Consider the following 27,568-nt stretch of genomic DNA (forward strand, 5'->3'; position numbering starts at 1 on the left):
ATAAATGACTGGTATGAAAAGACAAAGCATATGCATGTGTGTGTATACTGCCTACACCCATGCACATACGTTACCATGATGAGTAAGTCGACGGATTCATGAATGTGCCTGTTGTTGATGTCGCTCAGTTCTCTGCAATCAAGACGGAGGGAGAAAAATGCCGGCTGAAATGGAACGTATCGGGAAAGGGAGAAAAAAACGTTTGGAAGCAGTTACAGCTCGGCTTTGTCTTTGTCCCGACTCTTGGCTTCGCTGATGCTGTTCTGCCGCTTCCTGTCCAGGATTTTCTGCAAGTCTTTCTTCTCCCTGCGGAGGGGAAAATCCAAATGTTGGGCGGGAGGAGGGGCGGGTTCTAATCCCACCCTGCGGCGGGGCCCGCTCACCTTTCGCAAACCTCCCTGAGCTTCTTGATCTGAGCGGCCTGGCATTCGTGCGCCGTTTCCTTCAACTTCTGGAAGGACTGAAAAGCGCAGGAGCGCGTGAGCCGCGCCGGGGTTTGGCGCCGGGACCGTTTCGTACCTCCTGAAGGTACGCCTGCTGCTTCTCCCGCTCCAGCTCGTGCAGCTGCTGCCGGAGCTGGAGGAGTTCCTGCATCTGCCATTCCCGGGTCTGCAGCGTGTTTTTCTCGTGCTCCTGATCCAGGGCCGAGAGTTCTCGCCGCACCGGCTCCTGGGGCTCGCTGAACCAGACGGGAAAAATGGCAAAAGTCAGCACGCTCCGCGGTTCCGTCCGTGCGCCTAACCGAGCTCGCCTTACTTCTTCTTCACGCTGCGTTTGAGGTCCTTCTCCATCTGGCTGCGCCTCCGTTGCACCTCACACTCCCGCCGAGTGCTTCGGGTCTTCTGCTCCTTACTGAGATTAACCACCTGACAACACACACATAAGACGTTCACTGCTACATTGACTTTCAAATCCGATTTTAGCGATAGTCTAGGTAAGCTAGGAAATTAAAGGAAAGGAAAGAAATTCAAAGAAAAAGAGAAGAGTAAAGGAAAAGAGAGGAGAGGAATGGAGAGGAATGGAGAGGAAAGGAGAGGAGAGGAAAGGAAAAGGGGAGAAGAAAAGGAGAGGAAAGGAAATGAAAGGAGAGGAAGGGAAAGGAAAGGAGAGGAAATGAGGAAAAAGGAAAGGAGAGGAAAAGAGAAAATGAAATCAAAGGAGAAGAGAGGAGAGGAAAGGAGAAGAGGGAAGAAGAAAAGGAGAGTAAAGGAAAAAGAGGGGAGGAAAGGAAAGGAGAGAAAAGGAAAGGAGAAGAGAGAAAAGGAAATGAGAGGAAAGGAGAAGAGAGGAAAGGAAAAGAGAGGAGAGGGGAGGGAAGGAAATGAAAGACAGGAAGGGAAAGGAAAGGAGAGGAAATGAGGGAAAAGGAAAGGAGAGGAATGGAAAGGAGAGAAAAAGAGATGAAAGGAGAGAAAATGAAATCAAAGTAGAAGAGAGGAGAGGAGAGGAAAGGAGAAGAGGGAAGAAGAAAAGGAGAGGAGAGGCAAGGAAAGGAGAGGAAAAGAGATGAAAGGAGAGAAAATGAAATCGAAGAGAGGAGAGGAAAGAAGAGGGAAGAAGAAAAGGAAAGGAGAGGCAAGGAAAGGAGAGGAGAAGAAAGGGAGAGTAAAGGAAAAGAGAGGAGAGGGTAGGAAAGAGGAGGAAAGAAAAAGAAAGGAAAGGAAAATCTTTATAGGCATTCCACCTGAAATTCACTCAAGCATTATACGGTATTTTGTTCACTTGTTTGAGCTTTACATTAAAGGCACTTCATATGAAAGGTAAAGCAGTGAAAGAGAAAGCAGGGAGCTGAAATTTCACCCAAATGGTGAGAACATGCCAAAGTGCAACATGGTACGACCACTTGGTTATCACGCTACCGGGAGTGTGCCATCCCTTGGTTAAGATACTGTAAGATTTATGTGGACGAATTTGACAAAGTAGACACTAGGGAGCTGAAATTTCAGCCAGATGCTGGCAACCGACAGGAGTTTTGGTTCAACGTGACACAACCACTTAGTTATCACACTAAAAGGTGCCATCCTTTGGTTAAAATACTGTTAAGAATGCTTGTGGAAAATTTTGACTCAAAAATGGTCAAATCCGACACAGGGGAGCTGAAATCTCATTCAAATCGTAACAACATGTCAAATTTCAACATGCCACGACCATTTAGTTCTTACGCGAGCAGGAGCGTGCCATCCTTTGGCTAAAATAATTGAGAGAATGAGGTGGAAGGATTTGACCCAAAATGGTCAATATAGACACAAGGAGGCTGAAATTTAACCCTGAAGGCAACAACATGTCAAATTTCAACATGGCACGATTACTTAATTCTACTTTATGAATTTATTTATTCATGATCAATATTGTGACTGGTCAGACTGAAAAAGAAGAATTTTCAGTCATTTTCATGCATGTACCTTTTTGAGATGTTTCTTTCGTAACTCCTTGAGCTCTTTGCCTTGCTTCTTAAGGAGCTTCAAGTAGTTCTTCTGCTGCTTCAGCTCCTCTATCGACTCCACCTGCACGTCTGAGGGACCGAGCCGATCGTATGAATCGGGAAACAACCAAAACAGACACGGGCGTTCCAAGTGACGCGGTGGGACGGCCTTACCTGCCAGAACGGCGGCGATGAGGTCTTCCTTTTGGCATGGCGCTACGCGGGCACGCGCAGGAAGAAGCGAGGAAGAAGATGTGTGAAATGGAGGATGGGGAGGCAAATTAAAAGCAAAATGTTGAGTAGGCATGGGCCCTCAACTGTTTTATACACATTTTTTTTGTTAAATTTATTAACACCCCCATAAAAATTGACAAATGGTATGGTTTGTCTTTGTAGCCTTTGAAGTGATGATGACACTTCAAGACATAGCCATTAGCTGGTCTCTACCGCCACCTACTGTCTTGAGGTGAAACACAAGTCAACAAAGAATTTTCTGTTTGCAGACGTAGTTTGACCGACGCTCAACGGAATGTCGCAAAAATCGCAGGAAAGTCAATGTCATAAATCCTATTAAAATGCATCTCAAAATTATTATTGTAATGGTTTTATATTGGTCCAAAATTTGGACAACGGTCATTTTTGTACACAAAATCTCGCACGTCCAGCTGCAATCAGATAGAAATGTCAGAATCGTTGCATTTTGAAATTTTATCTGCTGGAAATTTCAGCTACCTAGTGTTTTTTCCCGAAATTCTTCTATGATATCATTAAAAAAAAAAAAAAACTTAAGGAATTTCCATAATTTGTAACATGATGCCACAAGGGTCAAAGCTTCAAAATGACAACATTCATTTATTATGTCATAATTAGAGTATTCTGACTTTTGAAGAGTTTTACGTCTTGGGAGTCCAGGCTAAGCCAATCATTAAAGTCACTGAAAGGCTTGCAAATGTAATAAGTTGCCCGCTAGCGCCACCCGGTGGTTTTGGGGTGTCAACACCAAAATTTCTAATGCAAGTTGCCGTTGAACGGATGAATACAAAAATCGTGGAAAATGCGCGATGAATCATTGTGTTTTCAATATGTCCAAAATGGACAATATTTGTAAAATTTGAATGGCAGTAAATAAGCCCGACATGGGCTAAATTTGCACCCATAGGGTGTACCTCTTGACATCCCTAGTGTCCCCTCTAGGGTTTTTTTCTCGTATTTTGATATCACACGCTTAGAAGGGGTGAAGATTTTTGGGGGCGGCGGCTACCTTGCTGGATGACGTCGGGACTTTCTGTGGGCTGGCAAGCCACGGGGAAGGGCGAGGGGATGACCTCGCACTCCTTCTTGGCCTTGCCGTCTCTGGGCTGGTTGGGGAAATGCTAAAAGGGAGCCCGGGCACGATTGTCAGTAAAAGTTAGCAAAAGTCCCCGAAGAAGCCGAGGCGCACCTCGTGGTTCTCCTCCATGAGCACGGCCAGTTGTTTCTCCCTAAACTGATGTTTGATGGGATCCGTCAGGGCGTCGGCGTACTCTGAAGACACATGATGAAATGAGGACAGAAGTGTTGAAGCTTTAAGCCTTAAAGCCTTAAATCTTGACTGGACGTCCCCTTAAAGTTTAAGGGGACGTCCAGTCAAGATTCTTTACATATTACATGTTTACACACAATGCTAACAAATATTGTGAATACCATACCAATACCACCTCATTTTTTTATTTATTTTTTATTTAACTCATTCAATGCCAGGGACGTATTTTCACGTTCTTCAAGAGTCCAGACATTCAATCCCAGATACTTAAGTATTGATTAAGTATCTGGAAATGAATGTCCTTAAACTACTTAAGTATCGATTTAATACTTAAGTAACTGGGATTTAATGTTACAATTAAAAAAAAAACGTGAAAATACGTTTCTGGCATTAAATGAGTTAACACTAATAAAAAAATAGTATGTAATAGTATGTTAAAATTCTTAATTATGTAAAGATTTCAAAAATATATACTGGAGAAATGGAGAAAAAATTATATTGAGCAGACTAATCAACTTCATTACCCTAAAAATTCAGCCTCCCCCATGCCAGAATGGTTCGACCCAAATTGTCAAATGCCCAATTGCGTTTTCTGACTAAAACTTGAACCCCTTAAAAAAATAAAAATAAAATCAAAATCGACCAAAGTGTACAATGTAACAGGCTTCTCGTTCTTCTTGCTGTTATGTCTTTTTTTATTATACTGTGTATATATATATATATATATATATATATATATATATATATATGTATGTGTTCCTCTGTTGAGGAGAATTTAAGTTGAAAAATGTTCTATAAATGAGATAAAAAAAAAAAAATCCTCTCTATTCATTCTCCTCACGAGCAAAAAGAATCAAAAGCCTCTTGTCTTCCTTCCTCGTGTGCTGTTTATTAATGTTCCAGGTTGCCCGTACTTGACAATTAAATATGCGATGATTTGATTTGGAGGCGCGCTCACCCTGGTGTTCGTTGGGAATGTAGTCCTGAGCTTCGGTGTAGACCAACAAGGAGGCCAAAAGGAGGGGCTGGTTCAACTCGTTCTTGAGGTTGATGTAGTGGTAACCTAAAAAGGAGGACGCGATCCGACTCAAGCCGGAAGCTCGGGCCGGTCGCTTCTCGGGCGGGACGGGCGACACCCACCCGGACGGATGGCCGACACCGGGAGAATGCGATGTCCCAGGAACTTGTTGTTCTCGTCGAATACGGCGATCCTCAGAGAGGCCAGCGTCGGGAGGACCACCTGAGCGACGGGACGTCGCTCGGAGGAGGCCGGCGCCAAACGGACGGCGGGACACGAGGGCTCACCTTGCTGAAGACGAAAGCGTCCTCGTCCCACGTGGGATCCAGCGAGTTCCCGTTGGACGTTTTGGTCCGGTATTTCCGTTTGGTGTCGGCCGGGAGTCCGAATATGTCCACCTCCACGTAGACGCCCACCTTCTTGTCGCTGAGGAACTGGCCCGAGATCACCTGACGGGCGAGGGGGACACGCCTTGCGTTGGAGTCCCGGAGGAAAGTCGGCCGCCGCCCTCACCTTGACTTTGACCGTATTGGCCACGATTCCGTCCACGATATCGGTGGTGAAAGGGTCGAAGTGTTTGTCCGTCCTCCTCATGAACTCGGGCTTCAAAAGGTAGCCGCTGTGCCCGTTGTACTCAAACACGCCCATGTTGAGCTGCATGGCCAGATCTACGGGAGACGACCCGCGGGGACGTGAGGTGGGCGGGCGGGCGGCTCGGCTTCTTGGCGCCTCGGTCGCGCGCTCACCCAGGGTCTGGAAGTTCAGCGCCACCATCTGGCAGCCCACGTTCCAGAAGAGCTGCGGGATGTAGTTGGAGCTGTCCACCCTCGTTCCCTTTGGATAAATTCGGCTCAGCTGGTTCTTGTTGTACCTGGGGGAGTGCTGTTAAGCTTTCAAACTTCTAAATTCGGGCGGGACGGCCGTTCTTCATATGGATCGGATTTTTTGGGTTTGGCAATTTTTTTTTCTTTTTTTTAATTAAATCTGTAAATGTTAACACTGGCTGATTAAGAAAAATTATAAATGGACATTTATTTTTATTTCTGAAGTAACTATTTAGGTCTTTGGTCAAATTCTGTAAAATTGACCACTTTTTTAATTAATTTATTTATTTTTTTTACGAAAGCATGAATTTTATTAACTGAATGAGACGAAGTTTTACTGCTTTATAACATATATAATGAATGACGAAATTTATAATAATTAATTAAAAAACACTGTAAATGGGAAAAAAAATTGTTCTATTAATATTTTTTATTATCGGCATTTTTCCACCTTTTTCACTATATATATATATATAAATATATATATATATAAATATATATATATAAATATATATATATATATATATATAAATATATATATAAATATATATATATATATATATATATAAATAAAGGTGGCATTTTTCCACCTTTTTCACTATATATATATATATATATATATATATATATATATATATATATATATATATATATATATATATATATATATATATATATATATGTGAAAAAGATGGAAAAATGCCAATAATAAAAAATATTAATAGAAAAAATACATAAAAATCATATACCATATTAAAATTAAAAACATGATAAGGGTGGGGACATAATGAAAAAAACAAAACACATAAAAAATAAAAAAATATAATTGACCAAATCATGAAACATGATTGGAAAGGTCCGCATTTTTTCCACTGAGCAGTTTAGGACTAAATAGGATAACTCCAATGAGACCAATATACTGACACACACACACACACATACACACACACACACACACACACACACACACACACACACACACACACACACACACACACACACAAAAAGTCCAACACAGTGGACACAAATGAATAGGTCAGAAAAATGGAGCCATTGCAGTCAGTTCGGGGAAAAAAAAAGATCTATTTGAAGGATACTCAACAAACTCGGTGGGGGAGCTCTTTAGGGTGTCCATGCCTTTGGTTTCCACAAATGAGGACATTTCAAAGTACTTCTTCCTCTCTGGCGCACAAGAAACGCAAACGTACGCTAAGTATCGGCCCGAAAGAATTCAGCGGCTACGAGATGGCCGCCCCACTTACTGTTGGCCAGTTCGAAGCTCTTAAACTTGACCGGTTCGATGTAGTTGACCAGCGTGGACATTTCCTCGGTGGCGTTGACCTCGCTGCTGGCCGTGCCCTATGAAGCGGAGCGATCCGTTACCGAAGATCGAGAGCTGGGCCGCTACGGTTCGTACCTCATCCGAGTTGGGCTTTTTGGGCTCGGTCACAGGTTCGTCGTCTTCCTCGTCCTCGCTCTCTCCTTCGCCGCCTGTGAAAAAAAACAAACAAAAAAAATGAAACATTGCCAGCCTGTACATTTTGCGTCCACTGGAGTGGACATTTTATTTTTGGTCTACATTAAATTTGACTTTTTTCTCATGCTTTGAACCCTATGGCTCCTAGTGCGGTGCAGTTTATCTGTTTTGTTTTTTTCATCAGCCACAAGGGGGCAATCTCCACAAGTAAACAAAAGGAGACCGAAGAAGACACTATCATCTTATTGATTCTGATTTTGAACTGTTATTTTACTCACCAGCAGGGGGGACTCTACACCAGTAAAGGCAAACAGGCATGTTACTATTGTGTTTGTGCAAAATTCTACCAATATGCGTGTGCCGGTGTTACGCTGAAAATATTTCGGTATTATTTCTAAACATACATGCGGCTAATTTTGTACCCGACGTTTTAAGATCCAAAAACCGAAAAATTACCCAAAAAAATATGACAAAGTCTGAAAAAAATCCTTATATGTATCTGGGTTTGAATGTCTGAAATCCTGAAAAACTACTCGCAAATGTGTCCATTTTTAAGGTAGTTTGTAGGACATTTTTTGAGACACCAAACATTCAATCCCGGGTACTTGTTTTCTTACTTATTGTTTCAAATTTTTTTAAGTAATTGGCTAAATGAGGGAGTTACCAATCAATTACTTTAGCACTATATACATTACTTGAGGTATTCAAGTACCAAATTAAAGATTACATTAATACTTACATTTTTACTTTCGTACTTAAATCCATCAAGTAATCTATTACTTTAGCCAACTTTCTCATGAAAATTACAGGGACAAAATGAACACAACAGTGGACGCAAACAAATAGGACGTGTCTCAGGAGGATACTGAGCTCATATTCAGCGTGACCTACCAATGGACTTGCGAGGATCCGAATCTTTGACCATCCTCTCGGCGAGCTTCTCCTCGGCATTGGACAGGATGTGCTCAACCTCCAGCAGAGGGCAGTCTAACCGCAAAAAACGCCCCAAAAAACGCCTTAGTGTGTCCCTCAGTGATCGGGGAGGGATTTGCTCGTTCCCTACCGTTGTTGGGCGAAGACTGCTCCTCCTGCTCCCGCCGTCGTATACTGCCGCCGCTGGAGGGCCGGTGGTGGTGGTGCTTCTTCTTGTTTTTGACGAGGATCTTGCCCATCAAATCTTGCGGCGAGGGCAGCGGCTGGCCTGGGACCAGCTGGCGGCAAGGGCCACAAACAAAGTTCACGCTTCCATCACGCAACTAGCATCTCAAGTACGTTCCGCTACTCGTCAAACGTATGGTCCAAGTCTTGAATTTCTAAGGTAATTTGGGATGATTTCAATGGAAGAAATAACACACATTTGAGGAATGCAGGGAATGAGGGTGCGATTAGCAATCATGTCCACTGGATGGCATTATCGTGCTTTACATGAGTCTCTAATGGTAGATGTCGGCTCTCATTTATAATTGCCTGCCCTACAACTATAGAAGACAGTTTCATGAACATTTGTCTAAATTTCATCTCTCACATACACTACAAGTGAAACAAAGTATTGCTGAGGTTGCATTTACGGAAAAAAAAAATCAATTAGGGATTAAATCATCTTTATTTTCAAGGCTCAGGTAATGACCGCTCATGGCTCACCTGTTGGTTATATGACCTTCATAAGGTGAACCGTGATTGGTTGCTCGCTACCTGAGCCTTCAGTACATGTAAGGTCGTTTTCACTTTAAAGTGTAAAAAAATAGTTTTTGAACATGTGCGTTAACAAAATCAGTTGAACTCATTCAATCCCAAAGATGTAATTTGACGTTTTTAAGAGTGCAGATATTCAATCTCAAGAATTGAACTATATTTTACTCAATTTCTTTCAACGTTCACTATTATGATAGGTAAATACAGACAAAATATGATCTTTTTACTGCTTAAAATGACCAGTTATCGCCTGTTAATATGTCATATTTAATATCCATCCGGAATACTGTCACATTTTAAAATGACAAATTAGTTGAATTAATTTTATTTAATGCCCATCCCAAAGCCAAACTATTTTTGATCTCTGCCATTAATTTGAAGTTAAAGATGAAAGATTAAGAAAGAATGTAGCCCCGATTTAAAAACACTCAAAGGAATAATAACAAGACACATCTGACTTGAGGTCAGTCTTACTGGATATTTTTCCAAGGGGTCAATGAGCAAGGCATCTCCAAATATGGTTCGACAGTACTCTGCCATCTTGGCTTGCTGCTTGGCCCTGACAATAAAAAAAAAAGAAAAAAAAAAGGAATTTAAGTGATCATTAGAAGCTTAAAATCTTAAAATGAATATATACTTTATAGCAATGGCTCTCAACCTTTTTTACTCCCGATGAAATGTGTTTTCAGCCAAGTCCAACCAGTGCAACACATTTTTGGGTGAAGAAAAAAAAAAAAAATCTTGCCATCAGTGTCTGATTTATTAAACTTTAGCTTCAACTTCTGGGATCATAGCAGAAATGTGTTCACAAAAATAAATCATGAACTTGACAGGTAACGAGAGGAGGCATCTAACAAATTGGTTCCAACCATATGGAGGAGAATCTGCCTTTTTACAATAAAGAAATTGAACAACATACTGAAAATAAAATTTGTTTTATGAACTTATGAACCCAAAAACAAAGACTAAGCCATACGAGGCACAAATATGTACTATAAGTGTTAAGTGTAACTAAATCCGTTCCAAAACACCCGATTTATTGCACAGAAAACTGAATGCTCTCGAACGTATCGCGACTTACGAATCAACGTGATTTTCAAAGGACAAGATGACGGGGTACGGCGAGGTCTTGAAAGCGCTCTCCGCGATGGCTTCAATGACCTCCTGCAATCGGAACGGTACGTGACGTGGCGAAGATGGCGGAATGCGTCCCGCCGTGGGGTTTTGGACGTCACACACCTTGAAAGGTATTTCGGTGGTCATGGTGAAGCCGTGGGTGATATAGGGCTCCTCGTCCTGGGGGCGACCCTTCCAGCAGTCCAGTTCCACGCAGCGGCAGCCGGTGAGCAGCACCTGCCTGTACATCTCCACCGAGGACAATCCGGTCAGCTGACCCACTGGAAACGGACAAGACATGACGTTTGATCGGCAATTCAGGGCACTAAAAGAAAAAAAAAACAACTTACCGTATCACTCAGAGTACAAGTTGACCAGTACGTCGAGCCCCCCCCCACCCTTTTATTTTTTTCCCTAAATTTGGAAAAAAATATTTAAAACCAATTATGGAATTAATTGAAAGTTTTAGGAAAATATATGTTCTCTCCCATACTAGAATGGTTGGACCCAACTTGACTCGTGCCACCACTCGTTACCTGTCAACTTCCTGATTTATTTTTCACATCTCAACGATCCTCCCAAAAGTTGCATATTTTTCTCGGGACAAATATTTATTCATAATTAAGTTCATGATTTTTTGTGACCAGATCTCTATTTATGTTTAAGATTCATATTGGCGCCATTTTGCACCGTGGGCGTTACCTGTGAGGTACGTGTTGTGCGAGGAGTTGATGAAGTAATGCGACAGGGGTTGATTCATGTCGTCGATGATGTCCAGCCTCTCTGGAGGAACGATGCTGTTTTCCTCGCCGCCCAGGTAACTCGTGAAGGCCTGCAAACTGATCTGGTCTGTGGGCGAGACACAGTTTTGAAGTCTTAGCGGAGGACGCTTGGGCTCAATGGCTTTAGGAGGAAAATATATGGGTTTTTTAAAAATGTTATATTGCAATTTCAATGTTCCCTCATTGCATGTCTATAATATGGAGTAACATTCACAAACACGACACAAAATGATATCATACCATCACATAATTGAACCAGGGGTGTCCGCGTATTTTTTCCTCTGAGGCCCACAAAAGGACAAAAACAACAACAAAGGATGCAAGGGCCATTTTGAGTATTTTTTTTTTTTTACCTCATTTAGCGAGCACACCTTTAAAAAGCCAAAAAGCCTTTTATAAGGCATGTAATATATATTTCGGACTGTAAGCGGGTCGTTTTTTCTCAAGCTTTCACCCCTGCGGCTTATAATCAAGAACGACCTAGGTGCTGTTTTTTTCTTACTAGCCAGCAGGGGGAAATCTCCTGGTAAAAAGAAGAAAACAAAGATTCAAAGTATTGACTTGAATTTGAACTATTATTTTACTCACCACCAGGGGGCAGACACCACTGTCCACAATCAGGTGGGTTACTTTTGTGTTAGTGCTGCATACTAACAATCCAAGTGTGTCGGTGCTCTTATGCTTGTTCAGTCGGTGATTTATTGATTTTAAGAAATTGGTGTTAACTCATTAAGTGCCAAGTGATATCGTGAAAGGTAGCATTAGAGTGCCAGTATAATTAGAATTTTCAATCATATTTCAAGGCCGACAAAATATTGCGTGCTATGTATGGAAACAATGGGTGGTATCATATGAAAGAGTGATTTCCATTCCTTATTTCTTGGCCAGGCTTTCTTCCCCAGCGTGAGCAACACTGCCATCAAGTGGTCACAGTTTATCACTACAGTACTCCATTGGCTTAATATCAGATAAGCACTAGTCAAGGATGTCAGCTACCCTCCATAAAAAAACGTATTTGATGAGAATTTTATTATTTTTAAGACTATTTTAAAAGACGAGAATTCTCGTCCACGGCACTGAAAGGGTTCATGTTCCATACAAATGTATTATTTGTCCTTTTAGTTGTTTGTTTTTTCAGCATCAAATGGTTTCTAGTTTGAATAAGGATTGACGTTTTTTATTAATTTATTTCAGGCACTTTGATGCACTTTGCAATTATTTTTTCAGATTCCAAATAAGCTATAACCTTCACATTTGCTGAAAGTTGATTTACATGTTTTTTTTTTCTATTAATGATAAAAGGTGAGATGTCCACAGTAGCATGCAGCTGATTGGCGACCTTGAGGCATAAAAGCCCTTCGAAAACAACTATGCAGCTTTGACCATCTTGAACCTGTCCGAGATCGGGATTTGGGTCCCCAAATGAGACTGACCTCTCTCCAGCTGGCTGACGTTGGTCTCATATTTCTCCATGATCTGTCGGACCTGCTCTCTTTTGAGCGGCGGGTACAGCACCTCATTGAGCCGGGAATCGCGCTGCCGACGGTTGATGAAGTCGGTCAGCTGGTCTATCGAGTTAAACGGCTTCCCTTTGGAGCCGCTGCAAACGGCAAAGACAAGCACGTGGATCCAACGATCAAACAAAACAAAAACAAGAGTACGCTTGCGAACTGTGTGTCGCTTGCCTTTCCACAAAAATGCTTTGAATCTCAGACCGCAGGCAAAGACTATTGAGAAACTTCTGAAAGGCGTCCCACGTGAACTCATCTGGCTTTAATCCGTCCGACTGCGGAGACAAGACCGTCAAAGAAACGTTCAGCGGAGGATGTAACATTTTCCTTTGAGGGCCATCTCCATGAAAAATTCCGAGGATGCATGCACCACTATATATATATATATATATATATATATATATATATATATATATATATATATATATAGGCGGTATTAACATTTAAAAAGCCGACTAGCATAGCAAGTCGTCCTACCACCAGGGGGCAATGTTTCCCCACATGTATGCATGGCAAAATCTCTTCTCACCCCCTAATATATTATTTACCGGTGTGAAATGGAGTTTCTCACCTGATTCCTAATATATACAGCTAGCTGTCAATTGAGACCCATTTTGAAAAATTGGCAAAAAAAAAAAATTGGAATAAATTCGGTTTGAAATGATGTAATTGACATTTTGACTGCTAAGTGATTCAAATTTGCTTAAAAGTAAACAATGTACTTGGTTCGAAGTAGGCTTTATTTTTTTTCATTGGTTTGCAAGCAAGCCAATGATTACCTTTACTTATTTATTTTAATTTATTATCATTTTTTTGTATTCATCAAGCCTCGAAGCCTTGTTTATATACTGCCTGTTTACAAAAGGGCATCGATAAACATTTTTGACCAAACACGATGAATAATTGTGATTTCAATACCGACAAAAAAGAGCTGCAATAGTTTGGACACCATTGATGGAAAAAGTGTTAAGCGCAATCCGTTCTGTGTAAAAAGCCCGAAGGGCAAAACAAAGAGCAGAAGCGCTGACAGTGACAAATGTACAAGTGGCTTTCTTATCCTCGAAGTCTTGTGACTTGGAATGGCTCTTCGGAGAAGATTAGCGGCCGCCCATCGGGACAAAAGAAACACAGTTGGAGCGCGGCGCGTTCGAATGCGAAAGGCCTGCGGAATATGTTGTGACACGACCCGTTCAAAGAAACGGGATGATTTGGCTGGAAAATTGTTGTCGCTTTAACCGAATCTTCAATAGTCGTTTCATAAAAAGCACAAGAACAAGCAGAAGGTTGTCTCCAAAGCGCTTGTTGTAGGAGTAACGCTGACCTGCATCTTTTTCCAACAAGTAAAGACACGACGGATCGCCTTTGTGTTTTCACCTTGTTGTTGGCAAGCCCGCACTGCTCCAGAGCCGTCTCCACTCGCCTTTTGTCGGAAAACATCTTGTGGAAACTGCAAGACAGGGACCGGGACTGAGTTGCAGTTTTTTTTTCACAAAACCACATTGGCGAGGCGCTCGCTCACTTCTTCACAGGGATTTTGCCTTCTTGGTTGACTTGCAGCTTTAACTTGGTGTACCTGAAAAAATCCAACGAATGCCACGTGCGTGTTCATATCAGCGGTTGTCAAACGGAGGTTACACGAAAACACTTCAGGGAGGTATGTGAGGGCTCTACACGGCAAATCAAATTTTTGGCCTTCTAATGCCATGGCACGAACAGTATAGTTTTCTTTTCAAACTAAGAGTGAATTGATTGGAACGTGACGCAACTTACTGCTAAACTGAGTTAGACTCAAAACGTTGTATGCCTCCATTGTGTTAAGTTTTAATATCATGTGATGCTGTGACCGGAACAGTACAACTTTCTTTTCAAATTAAGAGCAAATGAATGGGACATGGAGCAACTGATTGCTAAATTGTCTTAAAAGGAATTCTTTGATGGTTGCATGCCTTTATTTTTTCACGTTTTAATTTAATGTTGCTTAATGTTGTGACAGGAACAAAACAGTGCAGCTTTCTTTTCAAATTAAGAGGAAATGATTTGGAACATGAAGCAAAGTTTTCCTAAATGGTGCTAAAGTGTGACTGTTTTACAATACTCTGTAAGCCTTTATTGTTTTCAATTTGATTATAATTTGATGCTGTGACAGGAACAGCAGAGCTTCCTTTTCAAATTCAGAGCAATTGAATTGAAATATGAAGCAACTTTTTGTTAAAATGTCTCAGTCAAGCCTTTGTAAAATGTTGTATGCCTTTATTTTGTCAAATTTTAATCTAATTCAATGCAATTTGATGGTATGATAGGAACTGTACAACTTTCTTTTTAAATTAAGAGCAAATCAATTGGAACATGAAGCAACTATTATCTGAATTGTGTTGACTCGTTTGCAAAATCTTGTATGCCATTATTCTGTTAATTTTTAATTTAATTTAATGCTGATTAATGCTGCGACAGGAACAGCAGAGCTTTCTTTTCAAATTAAGAGGAAATAAATTGGAACATGAATCAACTTATTGCTGAACTGTCTTGAATTGTAATGAATTATTTGTAAAATGTTGTATGCCTTTATTTTGTCCAGTTTGAATCTGATTATGTGCTCTCTAACACTGACAACAGTGGAACAATACAGCTTTTTAAATTAAGAGCAAATTAATTGAAGCAACCTTTTTTTTTTTTGCAAAAATTGTGAAATTGTGTTAATGACTCCTTTGCAAAAACGTGTATGCCTTTAATTTTTCGAGCTTTATTTTAATTCAATGCTGTGACAGGAACTAACTTTCAAATTAAGAGCAAAAAATTTGGAACATGACACAACTTGTTGCTGAATTGTCTCATAGTGAATTCTTTGGAAAACGTTGCTTGCCTTCATTTTGTCATATTTTAATCCAATTTGATGCTGTGCAACGTTGTGACAGGAACAGAACAGTGCAGCTTTCTTTTCAAATTAAGAGCAAACTAAGCGGGACACGAGGCAACCTTTTGCTAAATTGTGTTAGTGTCTCCTTTACTAAAACTCGTATGCCTATATTTTGCCAAGTTTTATCTAATTTAATGCTGTGACAGGGACAGTGTAGTTCTCTTTTCAAATTAAAAGCAAATAACTAGGAACATGAAGCAATATCTCGCCAAAATGTGTTTTAGTGACTTTATATTGTATATAATATTGTGAGGACATCATTGAAAAAGACTAAAACGTTTGTAAGCTCTTACGCTTTGAGCAGGAAGGTGTTCCGTGATGCATTCTGGGACAGTATGTTTGTGGCCAAAGTGAACAATTCATCGGTCCAAATCTGGGAAGAAGAAGTTGTTGTGATAAGTTGAGGAAGGAAGGATGGAACAAGGGCTTGAAAGACGGATGACGGGAACGCCGGTCGCCATGGTTACCTTGGCCGTGTCTTCCTGCATAGCCTGGAAGTTGACGAAGGAGATGTTGACCAGGTCGTTGCCGTGGACGACGGTCACCAGCTTCCCTTCCACGTTGTCGCCTTTCCCGAAGCCGAGCAAATCTCGCACCTTGGGGTCCTAACGCAAACACGACGCGCAAAAACACATTTTTGCCTTCCGTTCGTTTTTAGGATTCCACTTCAGCGCTGTGAAGGGATTTCCAAATCAATTGCAGCGCTGGTTTCTGCCACCAGAGGTCACTAAGAAACTGAATAACCAACTGGACATAACATTTTTTTTTTTTAATTTGTTCTTATATTTTCTTGCAACATTTAATTAATTCAAAAATAATTTTGAAAGGATTTTTGCATGTCTGTTTTATTTAAAATCCCGAGTAACCAAAAGCAACCGAGTAACCACTGGAGTTCCTTCAAGTACCCATTTGAGACCCACTGGTGTACAGTATGCATTTTGGTTCATGAAACCAGGACTAAGAAAGGGAGCAACAACAAATAAATCTCTCTTAAATTCAATTGTGAATGAGAAGTAGCAAATCGAAGGTTATTCGCTCAACTGAACATATTTCTCCACCGCTAGGTGGCGATGTAAAGTGCGTCATGTTCCAATTAATTTGCTCTTAAGCGCCCACCTCTGGTCATAGTTGTGCGAACGAGAATTGTATTCAAAATACCTTGCGCTTGCAAGTTTTCAGTTTATAAACGCAACTCAATTCCGAGTCATACTCAAATCGTTAAATACGTCTTTTTGACAGCCATCTTACAAGTGCGCAGAGACCCCGTTTATGACTAAAAACAAGAAGTCGGGAGATGACGCGAGGTCTCCGCCACCGGTTGTGTCATTTCCTGCTCCATCTGCGCCGAGCCTCATTAGCGTTCCGTCGCCTTCCGCGACATCCAAGAAGAGAAGCGGCGAGCACACGGCGTACGCATTTCGCCGACAGTCACACTTGAGTGGCGGGAAATTCGTCAGCGGCAGGAGGTGACACCATCACACACATACACACGTACGTTTGTACAACAGTACTTGCGAGGACGTTCATTGTCCATCCGAGCGCCTAAACTTAAACTCGTCCATCGGAAATGATTGCAGAATCCTAATCCTTACCCTAAACTTAACCGTCAAAGGTATACTCGAAAAGAGAGGTCCCCAAGCGTCGGTCTGCGGGCCAGTACCGGTTCGTGGATCGACTGGTACCCGGCACCCGAAATAATGATGTTTTGGAACTGATGTAGTCTATGCTTTAACGGTTCATTCATATGTGCTTCGTTTGGCTTGATCTTTGTTTTTGGCGCCGCCTCTGGCCGCTGTTGATATTGCATGTTGTTGTGAGGAAGAACGTCCACAATAAAAAGCTCAAGACACACAAACGTACCTTTGGTTGCTTGGCGTACTTTCCTGTTCTGGTGTCCCTGATGGTGCTGATGTCCAGGATCTCCACCTCCTGAAGAAAAAAAAAAAAAAAAAAAGAGAAAAACATGGCGGTGAGATTTTAGACAATTTATTGTTTTATTTTATAGTTCACAAAAATTAATAACTGAAACCAAGATCAAAAATGTAGATGTTACATATTCATTCATTTTCATGAAAAAAAGGACCCGTGGTTTCACCTTTGTCAATCGATACCATACATACGTTTTCAGGGTTAATTTTGAAAGTATTTATTGTTCAAATTCATTTTAACGTGCAAACAGAATAGCACTTGAATACCTAAAATAATTCAATACTTAGTACCTAAAGTAGTCAACTCGTTTAGTACTTTTAGCATCTAAAGTATTCAATTGCTTTAGTACCTACTTTTACGACCTAAAGTGATCAATTACCTTATTACTATTTTAAGTAATTAATCACTTAAATACTTAACTCATTAAATATTCAATCGACCAGCCACGGAGCGGCCAAATACTTGAAAAAAAAAAAAGTGCTGTATGTAGAACTAACTGTGAATGAACGCCTGGACACAAAAAAAGACGTAAAAATATGTCTTTGGGATTGAATGCGTTAATGAATTCAAAGAAAATAAAAGTGTTGACATCATACTTGCTGTTATTGGCAATAATGTCTGTTTGGCAAAGGCCTCCTTGCCCCTCGAGGGACGCAGCCCTAGTCCTTTGTGTCCACTGTCGTGTCCATTTTGTCACAACGAGACAGCAAAATTAATTGCATCCCACCCAAACACATGGGAGATCTTTGGAAAGGCCAGGATGTCCTCTAGTGAGGACAGTAGGAGTTAGTATGTTCGCTCCAGTTATTCCAAAGACATAGACCAAAAACCAGCGTCCACTTCAGTGGACATAAATGAACAGTTTGTGCAGTTTTTAGTCCTCTCCAGAAACAAACTTTGATTTTGGCTGCCTCGTCCCGGTCCTTTCTGCTTCGCTGTGATAGGCCACACGCAAAACAATTTCGAGGAGCCTTCAAAAAGGCCCACAAATGGAGTTGGACTCAAACTATGTCCTCACGCTGGCCTGTGGAGAATAATTGGTGTCTCGGGGGGAATAAAGCGCTTCTGGGTCTGTAGGACACGCACGCAGGCAATCATTGAAAAAAAACTTGCCTCCTTTCTCTCCCACAGGCTGTGGTTTCATTCTGCCATGGTCGCCATAGCGACTCCTTGGAGACGGCGACAAGTGAGATGACAACTCTACGTGTGCGTTTTGACAGTTCACATTTTGTAACTTGCCCTTTCAAGCGCTAATCGCCGACATGCAGGCTGGAACTTGTGAAACATCCTGACTTGTTGAGCAAGATGGTGTGTGGTTGGGGGGGGGGGGGGGGTCGCCATGTGTCATCATGGGGTTTGTGCACACTGCTGTTAGCGGAGGCGCAGGCGGGGGGCGCGCTTGCCGAGGAGGTGGGCCATTTCTGCGAGTGCATTCCTAACATATTCCGGCCTTGTGCTCAGCTGGCCCGAATGTCTCGCTGTGAAGGATTGAGCCAGTCGTGGCAGCTGTAGCGCTCCATTCATCTGTCATGGGCCCGGCTCCCGATCCGCTTTGATCGGCGCAACAATTGAGCCTGCTTCTCTCCAAGTCTGCATTTTATAAGAGCGACACACGTTTATGTGTAGGCTCGCGGTTAGGAAGATTTCTATAGTGGCCCTGATGTGCAAATAACACAAACAAAATAAACTATGCAAACAAAACGAAAAAAATGGTAGTCGCAAACAAAAAAAACCCAAAAACAACATACAAGAGAGAGGCACACAAAAAAGGAGCACACAACAAAAAACAGAAACGACATACAAGAGAGACGCACACAAAAAAAGGAGCACACAAGAAAAAGAGAAAATGCAAGAGAAAGAGTATGCAAGAAACAAAAAGCATGCAAGCAACAAAAAAAGACCGGTCAAGAAAAAAAGCGCGTAGAAGAAAAAAGAGCGTAGAAGAAAAAAAGGAGCACGCAAGGAAAACCAGCATGCATGAAAAAAGCACGCAACAAAAAAAGTTAGGAAGAAAAAAAAAAGCATTCAAGATAAAAGGAGCAGGCAAGAAAAAAGAGCAAGCAAGAAGAAATGAACACAGGAAAAAACAGCATGCAAGACAAAAAACGCAAGATAAAAGGGGCAAGCAAGAAGAAATGAGCACACAGGAAAAAATATCATGGAAGACAAAAAGAGCATGCAAGAAAAAAGAGCACGCAAAAGGAGTAAGGAAAAAAGTGCATGCAAGATAAAAGGAGCATGCAAGAAAAATGAGCATGCAAGACAAAAAGAGCACACAAGGAAAAATGACCGTGCAAGAAAAAAAAGGCAAGAAAAAAGGGGCAAGCAAGAAGAAAGGCGCACACATGAAAAAATACCATGCAAGGAAAAATGAGCACACCAGAAAAAGAAAACATGCAAAAAAGGAACACGCAAGAAAAAGAGCACACAAAAAAAGGGAGTGCATGCAAGGAAAAAGCACATGCAAGAAAAAAAAAACATATGCAAAAAAAAATGAGCATGCCAGACAAAAGGAACATGCAAGGAAAAAAGGAGCGAGCAGGAAAATATGAGTTGTTTGCTTTTATTTGTTTGTATGATTTGCACTTCAGTGCCAGTGTAAATTCTATCACGCATGGAAAAAATTGTCAATTCCTTCTCCACCTTATTGGAGCATGCTTGGGCAGGTATTACGTGGCTAGGTGCCAATTCAATCGAAGTGGGGGTACTGGACGGTACTTCAGGCATCAATGCAAAAAAAAATCATGACAAAGAATCCCTAGTGTCTCGCTATATCAATCCTTGTAAAATAATGGGACGCACCCCAGTAGGGAATCGGGGGCTACACAAATAGAAAAAAAAACGGATAAAGACAGACAGACAGACAGACAGATAGAAGCTTGCCAGATAGCTACAAAGCTAGCTAGCTAGAACATAGATAGATAGATAGATAGATAGATAGATAGATAGATAGATAGATAGATAGATAGATAGATAGATAGATAGATAGATAGATAGATAGATAGATAGATAGATAGATGATCTCACATGGAGCGTCAAATGCAAAAAATAATCAAAGGTTTGCTGCAAGCTGAATGCAAAAATGATTGAAATTTGATTTGCTGATACCTGAGGAAACTGTTAATGTGTCAAAATGAATTAGATTTGCTGCAAGCTAAATGCAAAAATTATTTAAATTAGATTTGTTGATACCCGAGGAACCTGGTAATATCTCAAGCAACCCTTAAAGTACCTTCACATAACCCCATCTGACAAAAGCAAATTTGAGTTCAATCTTATTATGCTAGGTGGCTGATGATATTATTTATTTTTGGCAAATCTGTTCTTATTTAAAATTACGTCAAGGTTCAAACAATGTTGAGAATACGTTATGGTTTGTTATGCATTTTTATTATTTATTAATGTGCCAGCTTTTCCACAAATGAGAAAATACTTTTTTGCATTGTTTTACTTGCGCTTCCAATTTTCATCTTTACTCATTTCATCCACACTTCCCACCAACTAACAAACATCAAATTGACATTAGCTACAGCTAGCATCGCACATACTCCCATAAAAACACATTTGTAACATACCTCTTGGCTGTCGCATTTGACGTTAGCACGTCGTTAGCACTTTAGCAATGACATCACACAGGAAGCACCTTGCATGAACCCAAACTAAACTTAAGTAAACTTACAAAATCACCCAAAAAAGAAATATTAAAACTCCTGTGGACCTGTAAATGATTCCTGAATAACTGGAAATGCAACATAAAAAGGTACAAATCAAACGTCCAAAAAAGATGTCTCCCTCTGCACTCAAGACTAACACACCAGCACCATCTCAAGGCAAACAAGTGAACTGCATTCATATTGTCAACTGCTACAATTAATATGATGAATTTAAAGGGTTTAGGAGCATTTTTTAAATTATTCTTTACATCTTTACATACATTACTTCCGGAACAAATGATTTTCCTAAATAGTACCACTGTACTTGGCTAATAAAAATATATCCCAGGGTGTAAATGATTGAAAAACGGTTGCGAATCATCGCTTTAGTCTTGAAACTTTTCCAGAGTGTTTTTGCGACCAATGAAAAAGCAGTTAAGGTCAAGCTATAATTGTCCAGTGTGTTAGTCCACTTAGATTAGATCGCCATCCATTTTGTTCCACTGTCCCACATTCTTCATCTGCACTCACGACGTGGAATATTAAAGGCCAAGAAAACAATCAAGGGAGCGCCACTCCTTTCCTGCGCCGCGCCCGCGTGCGTTTTATTGAAGGTCGCCGATGGCGGCCGGGTTCAAATGTCGTGCGGTGGCGGCGTGCGGGAAACCCATCCCCCTCTTCCCTGAAGCCAGACGAGACCTATGACCTTTAACAAGCGGCGTAATCGTTCCCTTCTTGCTCAAAGTAACAATCAGCTATATATATTTAAAAAAAAAAAAAAAAAGAGGCGGGATTAAGCTGACTGCCACATAGTTTTTGTGGTTAGCATAGTTGGAACAGCGCGACAGTTTCTTCACAGTCCCTGTGCCTCTTAATGCTGAATAAATTGGAAAAAAAAAAAAGATGCGGGGAAATAAACTCACAAAGCCAGTTTGGTTTCGATCAGTAAGACGAAGTGAGGCCGCTGTAAAAAGTCACATGCAGAAACAAGCACTCGCTTCCATATAAACAAAGCTGTCCTATCAAAAGCAATAAAATGCGAGCGGGAGTGAAGTGAGCAGAGAGCAGCTCGCGCACTTTAAAAACAACCGAGCTGACAAGGAGAGAGACCAAGGTTAACGAGATAACCTTCGATTGAACATTTTTTTGTCAAGGATACTTTCTTATCAGAAATGACAAGTCTGTTTAATCCTTGTGCACACACTTTTCAAACTCCGCACATTGCATTTTTCTTCCTAGTTTTGTAAATGCTTCAAAAGATCATTAAAGTTATTACTGATTTTTTTTTCATCAATCGCTCAAATTGTTCAGTGGCAGGTCAAATTTATTGTCACCCACAAAAACTTGAAAAACGGTCTGTGACGTGATGATGACATTTAATTGGTCTCTACTGCCACCTACTGTCTTGAGGAGAAACACAAGTAAACAAAGAATTTTCCGTTTGCTGTCAACGGAATATTGCAAAAATCGCAGTAAAATCAATGTCATAAAATCCGTTAAAATGCATCTCAAAAATTGTCATTATAATGGTTTTATATGGTCCAAAATTTGGACAATAATTATGTTTGCACAAAAAAACTTCAATCCTTAAAAATGATGAAATAATCCAATTAATTCATCAGCATTTTTGCCAGTCGCAATTGAGTGACGTCAAGCGCGACGTGCTGGACGACGCCCCGTTTGACGTCATCGCTATAGCAACCCTTCAAATGCGTCAATAAGGTGACACACCACTCACACGCGAAAATAAAACCTTGCACGCATAAATCCGCTTCGGCTTGTATTTTCCGACACGGATTTTCCAGCTCTCTTTCAAAAACTACATAAGAAGCTTGAATCATTAACTCATTAGCTGCTAATAGCATTGGCAGCAAAAACAAAAGGTGTGTTACTGTATTCTGTAAATGTCAAGAATGCCTACGAAGGCTCGTCTTAGTTTTAACCGCGCAAGTAATTACGGCAACATCAAAACGAAAATAAAGAGGAAAAATTAACAAACAAAAAAAGCAGCAGTTGGCCAGAAAGTGAAAAATTGACTATCAATGTAAACTATCCTAAAAACAATACAAACAAACAATACATGAAGAGGTAAAATTCGCCTCAAATTTAAAGGTATTCAAATTTATCTATCTATATCAAATCTCTATAACCCTTGTGGACACTATACACTGCATTTTTCCTAATTTTGTAAATGCTTTTAAAGGCGTAATAATTTAAGGTTTTTTTTTTTTCCTTCAACCACTCAAATTGTTCGGTGGCATCAGTTCTATACATAGGTTAAATTTATTAACGCCCACAAAAAAATTGAAAAAAGGTCTGGTCTGTCTTTGTAGTCTGTGACGTGATGATGACATTTAATTGGTCTCTACCGCCACCTACTGTCTTGGGGTGAAACACAAGTCAACAACGAATTTTCTGTTTACTGATATAGTTTGACCACCGCTCAAAGGAATGTTGCGGAAATCGCAGGAAAATCAATGTCATAAATCATATTAAAATGCATATCAAAAATTGTAATTACAATGGTTTTATATATTATATATTATATATATTATATTATATATTATTTATATATTATATATAGATTATTTTTGCACGTAAAAACCCACACGTCCAGCAGCTATCAGATAGAAATGTCAGAATTGTTGTATTTTGAAATTTTACATGTTTTAATCATCTGCTGTTAATTTCTAGCTAAGATAAACGTGTTTTAAAAAGTACAATTAAACTTAAATTTCTACAGAAAATAAAATAATTTCACAATAACAGATTTTAAATGTTCACCTGTTTTTTTTTATATTTTTTTATTAATTTTCAAATAATCAAAAAACATTTACAGCTGCCAGGTAACAGACTTAATTCTTAAGAAAAAGACAAAAAAAATTGTAATGAATCCAAATGTTCACTTAAAACAGAAGATCCAGAATGCTGCTAGTGGAATTTCTTATCAAGTTAAATGAAAATTCACTTTCTCAAAGTTTCAAACTAATCTATCGCGCTGATTTTCGCTGAAATGCCCAATACCTGCGCGAATAATCATCAAAATGAAAAAATTATCACTCAATCTCTGATTTACCTGCAAATTATTAGCATTGGTGTCGTGGCAATAGAACAACTAAAATTAGGTGAATTTATCTACTGCTGAAAAAAAATTCTCACTTATTTCAATATCCCCGCTTATTAAACGCAACCATTCATGAATCTCAAAACTTCATTTTAATTCCACAAGCAAAACTATTATCAATTTACTAATCCCCATTACACTGCCCCCAGGTGGCTAAAACACGCATAGCAGAAGGATGCACACAATCTCATCGAATGAAAATCCATGAGCAAAAATGTAACTACGCTTGAAGATAAAATTGTGTAGCTGCTACACAACGTAAAAGCGTCACTGGCAACTTTGTCGTCGATGATTTCCCCCCTTTGGAACGGAGTGCGCGTAACGCACTTCCGCTCCGTGTTCACGCGCAATAATCGCGGATGTGAGCGTGCGGAAGAGGGGAGGAAGCTGTCACGTTATCAAATGACACACTTAACTTCCCCTCGATCCCTTTATTCGCCGTGTGTGTGTTTGTGTGTGCGCGCGCGCATGTCTAAAGCTTTTTGTTCAAATCGGCTCTATGTTTAAGTTGAGCTACTTGTACCTGCCAACAATCGTGCCTCAAAGCATCCATCTGGCTTATATTACACACGCAGACACACACAGCGCCTTTTTGGTTGGCTACGATGAAAAGAGGCATTCAAGGAACTAATTGGGCGGCCATTTTGCAAAAGGGGCGGGATTTTGGTGTCAATGAGACTTTGAGATGTTTACACAGCGCCGTCTAATTAAAGTGAGGAGAATCGAAGCTCGCTGAAGCGTCAAAGCAAATGATTTATTGACTGATGATGGCACTGTGACAGCGTGACAAGAATTGTGGTGGTACACAAGCACAAAAAAAAAAAAAAAAGAGCAAATTGTCAGTTTGGGTTAAATTCGCGAGATCTCGCCACAAATTTCTCATTGAGATTTTTTGGGGTTTTTTTTTTTGGATTGTTGGGCCACAAGTTAATACGTTAATAAGTACAGGATGTGCTTATTATTTTCAAATCACCTGCGTGGCAAAATTTTGGTTTTCCAGTGGAAGAAAAGAATCGCAAAATATTTGCAAATCTGAGAGTTTGTCAACACTGCAAAAAAAAACCCCAACAAAAAACAGTCGACCACTTGCACTGACGGTCAACATTTGCAGGCTAACTTTCCTTGCAGTCTTCTCAGCAAAAGACAAAACGGTAAATATAAACTGGGCATTATTTCATACTCCAAATTTTCAACTTTTCAAAAATCTCGTCTCATTCTCGTGGTCTCGCCCTCGACTCGTGGGATCCCCGATTGTTGGTCATCCCGACCCAGGTGAGACCACATTCACTTCGAGTTGACCGTCATTTGTGTGCGAGGAATCAATTTGGCTCCATTACGGGCTAAATGGTGTGCGGTGAGGCAATTACACCCCCGGGGGTGCCCCTGAAGGTGCTACTGGCGTGTCCATTAAACTTCGTGGGTGGGACGGCGAGAAGGGGGACGATCAAGGATGTGGAGAAGAGGGTTAGATATGTTGCAGCTGGGACATATGATCAGGCAGGAAAATCAGCCAGCGTCACGTTTACCCCATCCGTGCAACTTCCTGCCCGCTTTCCCACCAATGCAGACAAAATCGGCGACGTTTGAGTTGTTATTTCTAGGAAACGTGGAAGGGGAACGACGTAGAGAGCGTGCGTCTGCTCAGCTGAGCTTGGAAGAAGGGAGGAAATAAGTTGGATGTCAGTCCAAAGAGCAAAAAAAGGATGCAGGAGAAAGTTTGGGGGAAATGTCAACATGTCCGGCGTGTGACGACTCCCAGCTGTCAGGGTCGTACAATACATGACTAAACTGTACTACGATGTTATACTGCATCTGCACACATTTATATACTGTGTGGATGTGTGTGTGTGTGTGTGTGTGTATATATATATATATATATATATATATATATATATATATGGCACACACTCAATGACATATTTTCAAACCTTTTCCATATATAAGGCGCACCGCATTATAAGGCGCACTCTCAATTAATGACATATTTTCAAACTTTTTCCATATATAAGGCGCACCGCATTATAAGGCGCACTCTCAATTAATGACATATTTTCAAACTTTTTCCATATATAAGGCGCACCGCATTATAAGGCGCACTCTCAATTAATGACCTATTTTCAAACTTTTTCAATCGCAATATAGTAATACTCAAAATAATAACAATAATAACTCAAATAATAACGCTCAGTAGAGTAATAACTCAATGTCAATATGACCAACCTTGTTGCACTGTAAACACACAAAATAAACAACAGGTAAAGCTTACTTACTTATTTACTTACTTACTATCAGTTCAATTCCCATTTACGAATCCCAATCTCAATATTGATCCATAAATAAGGCGCACCTGATTATAAGGCGCACCATCAGCTTTTTAATACGGTATATATATATATATATATATATATATATATATATATATATATATATATATATATATATATATATATATATAAATAAATAAAAAGCAGACGTATGCTGAAGCACAGTGGCCTATTGGAATTGAGTTTAAGAATTAAGCTTTAAACTGGACTTTGAACGCCTGAAGGATACAGATGCATTTTTTTAAGTTTTTATCAAATGCAACAGGACGTTTCCTCAAGTGAGATAGAGTACATCTTAACCAGCAGCATACATTACCATAGCTTAAATGTGACACATTTAAAAAAAAAAAAAAAAACAGACAGGAGGAAAAAAGTGTCAAGCGTGTGACAAGTTTGCCGAGGCCGGTCTGTACGGTACATGATGTAAGTGAGCTCAGCTGTCATTACTTTTAAATATTTTGAATTCGAGGCTCGCTCAAAGCTAACAGAGCAGGTAGAACATAAATCAGCAGCCAGGCTCTCCGAGTGTGGCTAAAAGTTCACGTTAAAGAGGTTTGGATATAGTGGATGTTTAAATAGGGAGGTTGAAGGCAGTGGGAAGAAAAGAGACGGTACAGACTGCACCTTTGACGGAAGTGAAGGATGATTGATGGACAAGAAAATGTTCAAATCCTCACTGGAGAACTGGTACAAAATCTCTTTTGGAGTCCAACACTCAAATGCAGTCTTTCTAAAATAGTGGGGCGGGCCCACGTATGAACCCAGGGAACAGGTAAGTTTACTTAAGTTTAGTTTGGGGTCATGCGGAGTGCTTCCCGTATGATGTCATTGCTAAAGTGCTAATCACATGCTAACAACGTCATAGCAACAATGTCAGACGCCACAGCCCAAAGTGGTATGTGTTTTTATGTAGATATAAACACAATAAAATAATTAAATAAGGATTGGTATCATTTTTCTTTTTATTTCAGGCACTTCAATGCACTGAGTTATTTTTTTAGTTTTAGACTAACCTGTAACCCGTATAAACACTGTAAAAAGTAGGTAAGTCATTGAAAGTTTTTTTTTCTTTTGTTACGATTAAAAAGGGCACATTTGAAGGTATACTTATACAATATTTATCAATATCAATATTTATAGTCATTGTGATGAGTGGGAAGGGCAAAATGTCTTTTTCCTGGCGGGGGGACTTTGCAAAGAAATGAGAAGCTCTGCTCAAAGATTTTCTTGGAGATGGTTCGAATAGGTTGTCACTGCAAA

At 40.3% G+C, this 27,568-nt stretch overlaps 1 protein-coding gene across 2 annotated transcripts in view; it reads right to left on the reverse strand.

Annotated features, from left to right (window-relative positions):
* Positions 1-27,568, reverse strand: part of plcb3 (phospholipase C, beta 3 (phosphatidylinositol-specific)) — a 43,453-nt gene that overhangs the window by 2,456 nt on the left and 13,429 nt on the right. Inside the window, exons 3-32 of one of the 2 annotated variants that reach the window (XR_015865374.1) lie at positions 17,139-17,207; positions 15,746-15,883; positions 15,572-15,651; positions 13,884-13,937; positions 13,739-13,811; positions 12,539-12,639; positions 12,287-12,453; positions 10,774-10,920; positions 10,195-10,352; positions 10,037-10,119; positions 9,430-9,514; positions 8,327-8,474; positions 8,155-8,250; positions 7,204-7,277; positions 7,049-7,145; positions 6,884-6,968; positions 5,709-5,833; positions 5,476-5,630; positions 5,250-5,411; positions 5,085-5,184; positions 4,903-5,007; positions 3,864-3,946; positions 3,684-3,795; positions 2,597-2,638; positions 2,403-2,512; positions 757-866; positions 520-679; positions 384-460; positions 217-306; positions 70-132 (exon numbers count right to left, since the gene is read on the reverse strand). Coding sequence is in view for 1 of the 2 variants with exons in the window: in XM_088413131.1 (XP_088269257.1) it covers positions 75-132; positions 217-306; positions 384-460; positions 520-679; positions 757-866; positions 2,403-2,512; positions 2,597-2,638; positions 3,684-3,795; positions 3,864-3,946; positions 4,903-5,007; positions 5,085-5,184; positions 5,250-5,411; positions 5,476-5,630; positions 5,709-5,833; positions 6,884-6,968; positions 7,049-7,145; positions 7,204-7,277; positions 8,155-8,250; positions 8,327-8,474; positions 9,430-9,514; positions 10,037-10,119; positions 10,195-10,352; positions 10,774-10,920; positions 12,287-12,453; positions 12,539-12,639; positions 13,739-13,811; positions 13,884-13,937; positions 15,572-15,651; positions 15,746-15,883; positions 17,139-17,207 (3,144 nt within the window). In the remaining variant the exon portion in view is untranslated. The remainder of the gene's footprint in view (positions 1-69; positions 133-216; positions 307-383; positions 461-519; positions 680-756; positions 867-2,402; positions 2,513-2,596; positions 2,639-3,683; positions 3,796-3,863; positions 3,947-4,902; positions 5,008-5,084; positions 5,185-5,249; positions 5,412-5,475; positions 5,631-5,708; positions 5,834-6,883; positions 6,969-7,048; positions 7,146-7,203; positions 7,278-8,154; positions 8,251-8,326; positions 8,475-9,429; positions 9,515-10,036; positions 10,120-10,194; positions 10,353-10,773; positions 10,921-12,286; positions 12,454-12,538; positions 12,640-13,738; positions 13,812-13,883; positions 13,938-15,571; positions 15,652-15,745; positions 15,884-17,138; positions 17,208-27,568) is intronic. The other variant, XM_088413131.1, reaches the window with a different exon arrangement.

Source organism: Hippichthys cyanospilos, chromosome 1, assembly GCF_059441005.1.
Source record: "Hippichthys cyanospilos isolate Australia breed blue-spotted pipefish chromosome 1, RoL_Hcya_1.0, whole genome shotgun sequence".
Taxonomy (NCBI): Eukaryota; Metazoa; Chordata; class Actinopteri; order Syngnathiformes; family Syngnathidae; genus Hippichthys; species Hippichthys cyanospilos.